At 43.4% G+C, this 9,142-nt stretch overlaps 1 protein-coding gene across 1 annotated transcript in view; it reads left to right on the forward strand.

Moving 5' to 3' along the window:
* Positions 1 to 8,900, forward strand: part of tspan33b (tetraspanin 33b) — a 49,246-nt gene extending 40,346 nt beyond the window's left edge. Inside the window, exons 6-8 of the mRNA XM_068044164.1 lie at positions 5,433 to 5,561; positions 7,566 to 7,727; positions 8,668 to 8,900. Of these exons, the coding sequence (XP_067900265.1) occupies positions 5,433 to 5,561; positions 7,566 to 7,727; positions 8,668 to 8,733 (357 nt within the window). The 3' untranslated portion in view covers positions 8,734 to 8,900. The remainder of the gene's footprint in view (positions 1 to 5,432; positions 5,562 to 7,565; positions 7,728 to 8,667) is intronic.
* The last annotated feature ends 242 nt before the right edge of the window (positions 8,901 to 9,142 follow it).

Here is a 9,142-nt window from a genome sequence, read left to right on the forward strand (position 1 = left end):
ATGGGGTCTGGAATTAATGTTGAGGACTCCCAGGGCAACTCCCTCCTGACTGTATACCACTGTGCCGCCACCTCTGCTGGGTCTGTCTTGCCGGTGGGACAGGACATACCCAGGGATGGTGATGGTGGTGTCTGGGACATTAACCGTAAGATATGATTCCGTGAGTATGACTGTGTCAAGCTGTTGCTTGACTAGTCTGTGGGGCAGCTCTCCCAACTTTGGCACAAGTCATCAGATATTAGTAAGAAGGACTTTGCAGGGTCGACAGGGCTGTGTTTGCCATTGTCATTTCCAGTGCCTCGGTCGATGCTGGGTGGTCCATCCGGTTTCACTCAGTTTCTTCGACTTTGTAGCAGTTTGATACAACTGAGTGGCTTGCTAGGCCATTTCAGAGGGTATTTAAGAGTCAACCACATTGTTGTGGGTCTGGAGCCAGACCAGGTAAGGACAGCAGATTTCCTTCCCTAATGGACATTAGTGAGCCAGATGAGTTTTTACAACAATAGACAATGGTTTCATGGTCACCACTAGACCAGCTTTTTAATTCCAGATTTATTAATTGAATTCAAATTCCACCATCTGTCATGGTGAGATTCAAACCCATGTCCCCAGAGCATTAGCGTGGGGCTCTGAGTTACTAGTCTAGTGACATTACCACTATGCCACAGCCTCCCCCTTATCAAGCTATCAGAGCCAACTTGGCACCACCTGAGGAGTTCTTCTGTGTTTTTTCTTGTTTTTCCTTACTTTTTACAACTTTAGTGAATCCCTGCATTATAGATTGTCATCGTATTTTCACAACTTTAAAAAAACTACTACAAATGATGGGACAATCTAGATAAGCTGGATGTGGAAAGGATGTTTCCCCTTGTGGAAGAATCTAGAACTAGGGGTCACTGTTTAAAAATAAGGGGTCACCCATTTAAGACAGAGATGAGGAGAAATTTTTTCTCTCAGAAGGTCATGAGTCTTTGGAACTCTCTTCCTCAAAAGGCGATGGAAGCAGAGTCTTTGAATATTTTTAAGACAGAAGTAGACAAATTCTTGATAAGCAAAGGGCTGAAAGGTTATCGGGGGTAGGCAGGAATGTGGAGTTGAAGTTTCAATCAGATCAGCCATGATCTTGTTGAATGGCAGAGAAGGCTCGAGGGGGTGAGTGGCCTACTCCTGCTCCTAATTTATATGTTTGTATAAGCTGACCTTTTTCTTTAAAAGGATATTAATTCCCCCCAGTGAAGTGTCACCTGCACCTGCCACCAAGAGGGCTTTTCAGTGGCTAACCCCATATTGCCCTTTAGCCAGTTCCAAGGCTCTATTGTCTCAGAACCTAGTTTCCCCATCTTCAACTCTCTTTTCCCTTGTCTCTGACCTTTTCCCTGCCTCCAACCCTCCTTTCCCCTACAAACAGTAGTTCTTGAACAAGCCAAGTTCCAAATATCTTTCCTTTTTCTTAATATACAAAGCTAGGCCACACAGAACATCTTTCAGCTCTTCCCTTGAATCTCACCCTTTAAACGTCAGCTGACAGGGTCATGTCTCCTCCTACTCCATGTCCAATTACCTTTTAAAGGGTCGTTCTTAAAGGAGCCGTACCCTTCCACTAGGATCAGAGCCTTCATCAGCCTGCAGCTAGCCTGACAGCCCTCAAGCGCCCATCTACACCAACCAGCAGAAAGTATATGATTCCAGTCCGGTGGGGTGAGGATACCCCTTGCAGGGAGATGCCTGACCCCTATTCTGAACAGACTTTCTGATTAGGAGGTAGACAATGAAGGGAGAAGAGGGAGGGTAGAATTAAACCAGTGCTCTCCCATACTGTGGCATTGCATATTGGTGCACTTATCAATCATGGACTGTAGGCCCCCCTTGACCTTTGATTGCAGACCCCTGACCCGACCCCCAGAGCCACATCTAAGTGCTGTTGTGCCACGCCGGCTCTGTGACAATAAGATCCAATATATTTAACATGCTGGCCCAGGATACTTACCCCTCCCCCCACCCCACCATCCTACCTCACCACCAAAAAAAAAGACAGCTCCCAAATTTCTAGACCAATGCATCTCAGCGACCCTTCTGCAACAATAACTACAACTTATGTTTACATAGCACCTTTCAATGTAATAAAACATCCCAAGGCGCTTCACAGAATCAGATAAAATTTGCCACCAAACCACGTAAAGAGCTGTTGGGTCAGGTCACTAAAAACTTGGTCAAAGAGGTAGATTTTAAGAGTGTTTTAAAGGAGAAGTGAGAGGTGGAGAGGCGGAGAGGTTTACTGTAATGTAAATTCTCTTCACCTTGCAGTAACTAGCTAGCCATCTATTATCTTATATCTCTGATATATATTAGTGACCTAGACTTGGTGTACGGGGCACAATTTCAAAGTTTGCAGATGATACGAAACATGGAAGCATTGAGAACTGTGAGCAGGATAGTGTAGGACTGCAAAAGGACATAGGCAAGTTGGTGGAATGGGCAGACAGGTGGCAGATGAAGTTCAATGCAGAGAAATGTGAAGTGATTCATTTTGGTAGGAAGAACATGGACAGACAATATAGAGTAAAGGGTATAATTCTAAAGGGGGTGCAGGAGCAGAGGGACCTGGGTGTATATGTGCATAAATCATTGAAGGTGGCAAGACAGGTTGAGAGAGTGGTTAATAAAGCATACAGAATCCTGGGCTTCATTAATAGGGCCATAGAGTACAAGAGCAAAGAAGTTATGTTAAACTTGTATAAGACACTAGTTCGGCCTCAGCTGGAGTATAGCGCCCAGTTCTGGGCAGTTTAGGAAAGCTGTGAGGGCATTGGAGAGAGTACGGAAAAGATTCACGAGAATGGTTCCAGGGATGAGGAATTTCAGTTATGAAGATAGATTGGAGAAGTTATGACTGTTTTCCTTGGAGAAGGGAAGGCAGAGAGGTGATTTGATAGAGGTATTCAAAATCATGAGGGGTCTGGACAGAGTAGATAGAGAGAAACTGTTCCCATTCATGAAAGGGTCAAGAACGAGAGGGCACAGATTTAACGTATTTGGTAAGAGAAGCAAAACTGACATGAGGAAAAACTTTTGCAGGCAGCGATTGGTTAAGGTCTGGAATGCGCTGCCTGAGAACGTGGTGGAGGCAGGTTCAATTGAAGCATTCAAAAGGGAATTAGACAGTTATATGAAAAGGAAGAATGTGCAGGGTTATGGGGAGAAGGTGGGGGAATGGAACTGAGGAAATTGCTCTTTCAGAGAGCCAGTGTGGACACGATGGGCCGAATGACCTCCTTCTGCTCTGTAACAACTCTGTGATCTTAACCCTATGTTCCCGTGGGTCTTCAACTCATCGCATGTTAATAATTATTTCACACAAGTGAGTAACATTATTTAATTAGGTATTTCAAAGCATAAACATGGAAAATGACTTTGCTTATCAGCTTTGACTAAGTGAGACATCAAAACATCAGTGCTGCCTCACCCCATGTCAATGACACCAATCTTAAACCACACTTCACAATCAACTCTCCAATAGCATTGCACTCTGGCAAATGTAGCTGTTTCCAGTAGCAAGAGCATAGGAATCATCAATAACCATTCAGGTCTCACTCCCTACATGGATCATGAGTTCTGCATCCTGCTATCTCTATTAGGTTTACATTCCTGAGTGTTTCATGCAGTCTGCAGCTACAAGTAGTGGCAGCTCACGAAGATAAGAGGGGCCTAGCATGCCTTATCACTCACACAGGGATGGACATCATTTGATTCACAGGAGTCCATTTGTTCCAAACCACAGGGAGTCACACAATCAGGCCATAAAGAACAGATGTCCTTGCAATTACCAGTGTCGGCTAGTCTTTACAGTCTCACACGCTCTGCCTTTACTTTTAACTATTTCATTGTGGTTTCTGCCACTTAAAATCAAAGCTCAGCAAAGCTACTATTCCTAACTTGGCTATATTTCCCATTAAGCGTAGTGCCATGCCTTTCTGCTCACTTCCACAAGACATCAAAACATCAGTGCTGCCTCACCCCATGTCAATGACACCAATCTTAAACCACACTTCACAATCAACTCTCCAATAGCATTGCACTCTGGCAAATGTAGCTGTTTCCATCTAACAGCTATCTGTCTCCTGCAGCCCGACAACCCTCCAAGATGTATGTGCTCCTCCAATTCCGACCTTGTGGACATCCCCGATTTTAATTGCTCCACCGTGCCATCTATAAATGCAAGTTGGCCATGTATGAATGCTAGTTGTTGTTGTAAAATGGGAAACCAGTTTCTATGTAAAGCATATTGAAGGGCCTTGCCGTCTGACTCAGACTGATGCTCTGACTGTGTAGCTGTAGGCTCGGAGGGAAGGAAGATTGTGGCTGCCATTGCAGTATCTGGGTGACCATATCCCACCATCTCTGGTTGCTACCATCCCCATTCTCCCAGCATCTACCTTCCATTAAGTAATTCAGTGAAAAGAAACAATCCTTCATTTTAAACAGATGTATTTGAAAATCATAGTAAATAGAAAATAATTCCATTTCCATCATAGGATCTAACATTCAGTGTGGACATATCTGATTTATACTCTAGCCCCCTTTTATTCTTAACTTATGAGCTGGTTCTTCTTTATGTTATGTTTTACTGTTAAAGTTGATGTGTACAGTGCTCTTGTATAAAAGAAACAGCTTGAAATGAAGACAGACTTATGTACCGAATTTTATGGAACAACTTGTTATCAGACTTTATGTATTAATACAAAACATTACTTTACTGACACAATATAAATGTAACATTCTTAGTAATTTTTTAGATAAGAATTTTTTGTAATGGTGTTTAATAATAATTTTAATGTAACATATCCCTTGTAAAACCTGTTATGATACAGAAAGTGATTATTAACATTGAGTTTGAGGTGTGGCGGGTCTCACATCAAACAAGTGCAGGATAGGTACATAATATAAATTATGCGTGTAAAATCAATCAGCACTGCGGTCTCCAGGTGTGATTAACCTAATCATCTCCGCTCTGGCTGGGAATACTCACACTATGCAGTCTATTTAAAAAGAGTCTTTATGAACAACAGCAAACAGAACTCACGACCAAAACTATAGCAAAGCCTCCCATTAAAAGCAGGGTGATTTCTCCAGTGAAATGCAGTGAGTGGAGGATAGTTACTCGATATCAATTACGTCTGTAGTCACTTACAGCAGTGATTGACTTGGGGGAATTACCCATCATTTCCATTCTGGTCAGGAATATTGGTCGTGCTATATGCAGGCTATTACACTAGATGTATAAGTGTGTTAATAAAGATCTTAATATGATCTATAGCTCATAAAACCACTGTTATTATACATATATACACACAAGAGTTTATTGTAATAGTGTTAATGATGATGTTAATGTCATGTACACCCTGTAAAACCTATCTTCCTTTACCTTCATGCAGTTTCAGTGCTGCGGTTGGACTAACTACAAAGATTGGTCGAAGAACATGTATTTCAACTGTACCCCTAACAACCCCAGTCCTGAGCGCTGTGGTGTGCCTTACTCCTGCTGTACCCTGGTACCCGGTGAGGTAAGCTGTTCGAGAAAACTGCAGCTTTTTAAAAAAAAAATTCCTAACTTTTAACCCCTTCTCAGGGCACCAACTATTGCTGCAGTTTTGATTCCTTTAGTGCTGAGAGCTTTTCAATGCCTCAGTCATCATTCGTGTGTGCGTTTAGAGGGTGAGCATCAGCAGATAAGTAGATCCTGTTGTCGCCCAGTATCCGCATACACACACACACACAAAACACACACATACTCAATATCGTTTATTATACATAGTGCCTTTAGCCTAACAAACATCCCAAGGTGCTTCACAAGAGTTTTATAAAGCAAAATTAGACACTGAGCCACACAAAGCAATATTGGGGCAGATGACCAAAAGCTTGAACAAGTTTTAAGGTAAGTTTTAAGGAGTGTTTTAAAGGAACAAAGAGAGGCAGAGAGGTTTAGAGAGGGAATCCCATCGCTTAGGGTCTAGGCAGCTGAAGGCAAGGTCACCAGCGGTGGAATGATTAAAATCAGGAATGCTGTTTCCATCCTGAAACACTGTATAATGGCAGGCATAGGAATCCTGTCTGGTTTCAGCCCTGGCCAATTGATAGCTACTTGGAGTGTTGCCTGAAATTAGCTGTGCAACCCTCACACTGCTGTTAATATGGCCCTGCCTGCACTCTCTAATCTGAATGCTTAAGCTAGTTTATTTAACATTTGGATCCCGTCTAACTCAGCAAGGACCTGAATCGATCCTTTCTAGACCTTTCTAGACCTTAATTATTCAGAATCGAGAGCCCGGTCAGGGGCTTTGTTAAAATCGAAATGAGAGCTCCACAACTAATTGTAACTTGTTCTGCAAAGTTATTTTATCAACGTGCAGACTTCCCTTAGTGAGGAGCTCATGAAGCATGCATCAGTGTTGTGACTAGGCTTATTTAGGACCATGGCCCCTGTCCAATGTTATCAGGAACAGTGGAACTGCTTTCATAGGAAGGTCTAGACAAAAGAAAGACTAAGATAAGTTTACCTTCTACCATCCTGGTTGTCACATGACAATGGGGTAGTTGACTAATCGTAGCAATCAATTTCTATCAATTAATCTACAACGGGGGCAGGTACCTCACAACATTTAAGAAGTATTTAGATGAGCACTTGAAATGCCATCGCGTACAAGGCTACAGGCCAAGTGCAGGAATATGGGATTAGAATAGATAGGTGCTTGATGGCCGGCACAGACACGATGGGCCGAAGGGCCTGTTTCTATGCTGTATAACTCTATATGAGGTGAGGAAAACCCCCCAGTGGTGGAGAGCTTTGGGAGCCATAGGCCCAAAGTCAACTGTTCCTCCCAAGCACGTTAGACTAGCACACGTCATGTCACAAATTACTCATACGCTGTATCAACAAATTATTATTTAGTCTGTTTTGATCAATACATGATACCGTACCAATCCATGAAGAAAATAAAGATCGCACAAGCCAGCACATTTTAATGTTGTAGAAAGTATTCCTCTTAATTCATCACCTGATGTTTGCTCCCACCACCTCCATTGTCACCACCAGTAACATACTAAACTACCTGAGTGTTATATCATATCAAATGCTCTAAGTTTGGAAGGGCAGAGTCATGACACACTGGGGCAGGAGGGGCTGTTCATTTGAGGCTAGCGAGGAGGCATATTTTAGGAGCAGAGTAGAAGCAATAACTTTGTAATAACCGCACTATATGGGACGTGACATGGCGCCTGAAATAGATAAAAGTTTAATTCCGCAGTCTTAATGATTCTATCATTGAAAATTCACCAAAGTAAGTGACTGATGCATTGAAATATGAATGTGAGTGCCATTTCCCCAAAAGCCAGCTCCAGTTTTCCAGCCTTTGCCTGTTCAAGGGCGAGCTGAATTAGTAACAGCTGCCAGAAAGCTGACCCGTCCTCCAGCCACCAGTCATGGCCCACAAGCAAGCCACTATGGAAATGTCCTTCTCAATCATCGTTTAATGCTTTATTTGTTCCTCCTCTTCTCCCTGTGCCACCAGTCGGTGATCAACACGATGTGCGGTTTTGGGAAGCAATCACTAAACCAACTGGAAGCCTCAAAATTCCTGCACCCGGTGGGCTGTGCTGACAAAGCAGCGATCTGGATAGAGAGTCATCTGCTGCTGGTGGGGGGCATTGTCCTTGGGCTGGCACTGCCACAGGTAGGCACCCTTGGTATGGATCAATCCACCCATATATCGGGGTATGTGTCTGTGTGTATCCATCTACCTGTCCGTATCTCTCTGCCTATGCCTGAGACATGGCTCCTACAAGTACAAGCAGCAAGTGTCTCAGACAGTGATCTAAATATTCTGACTGAGATTAGGTGTGTGGGTGAATGGAATGATGGAAGTGGGTCGCAAGATACTTGTTAATACAACAGGAAGGATGTGGAAAAGCACGCTTAGCGGCATCTCCTAAACCTCCAGTAAACTGCAAACCCCGAGGAAATTCCCCAACCCCTGGGAAATTCCCCAACCCCTGGGAAAGTCCCCAGCCCCTGGGAAACTCTCATACCTGCCGGACACTCCCGAACCATCAGCAAACTCCCAAACCCCTAATAAATGCTCACACCCCCAAAAATATTGAATCTCCAGGAAACTATAGAATCTCCCCTGGAAACTCCTGAACCCTAGTAAATGCTCGCACACTCCCAGGAAATATCAAACCTCCAGGAAACTATCAAATTACCACACCACACCCCTCCCCCAGGAAACTCCCAAACTGCCAGGAAACTCTTACACACCCCCAGGAAGCTCCCGAACCCCCAAGAAACTCCTGAACCCCAAAGAAACTGCCGAATTCTCAGCAAACTCCTGAACCCCCAGGACTCCTCCCCAATCAGGGTGAGGTTTAATGACTCAACATGGACAGCAAAAGTCAGTGTGATGGCTCCAAGCTGTCATTAATTGATGCTTCAATGAGGGGACCTATATTTACCCTAAAAAAAGCATTCACAAGGCTAAGGCTGTAGCCTTCAGCACTAAGTGAATTGCAGTGATATTTACACGCAGAAGGCTTGGGTTAAAAGGATGAAGTAGTGCAATTGCTGATATTGTTTTCTCAGGAAATTAAATATTTCTCTCTGATATTTCATGACAGATTGGAGGAATTGTACTTTCTCGAATTCTGATTGGACAGATCAAAGAGGAGATTAAGTCAATATGAAGAAGGGAGCCTGGGTAACAGGGAACAAACCAAAGGCAGTGAGATTCACTGAGCCTTAGCCAAGAAACAAAGAAGCAAAACTGAATTAAAGAACATTCAAGACTTTTTGTGTGAGAAACAAACTTACCACAACTCCCAATACTGTTTTATTTTTAATTACAATTGACTGAGGTGGAGGAATCCAAGATGGCAGATCATCAATCTCACTCCTCACCTTTCATCTTCAGGGCTCAGATTTGAACAGAGCAGAGATCTACCATGTAAGAGATACCAAGAGTCAAATGACCACTGTCTCAGCATTGTCCTCAGTCAATGATCCCATTCCCTGCCTCTCAGTCATTGTGTAATCAGTCAAGACATCAGTGCAGGAGTGCCTCAGGGTAGTGTCCTAGGCCCAATCATCTTCAGC

This window comes from Heterodontus francisci, chromosome 13 (genome assembly GCF_036365525.1).
Source record: "Heterodontus francisci isolate sHetFra1 chromosome 13, sHetFra1.hap1, whole genome shotgun sequence".
Lineage (NCBI taxonomy): Eukaryota > Metazoa > Chordata > Chondrichthyes > Heterodontiformes > Heterodontidae > Heterodontus > Heterodontus francisci.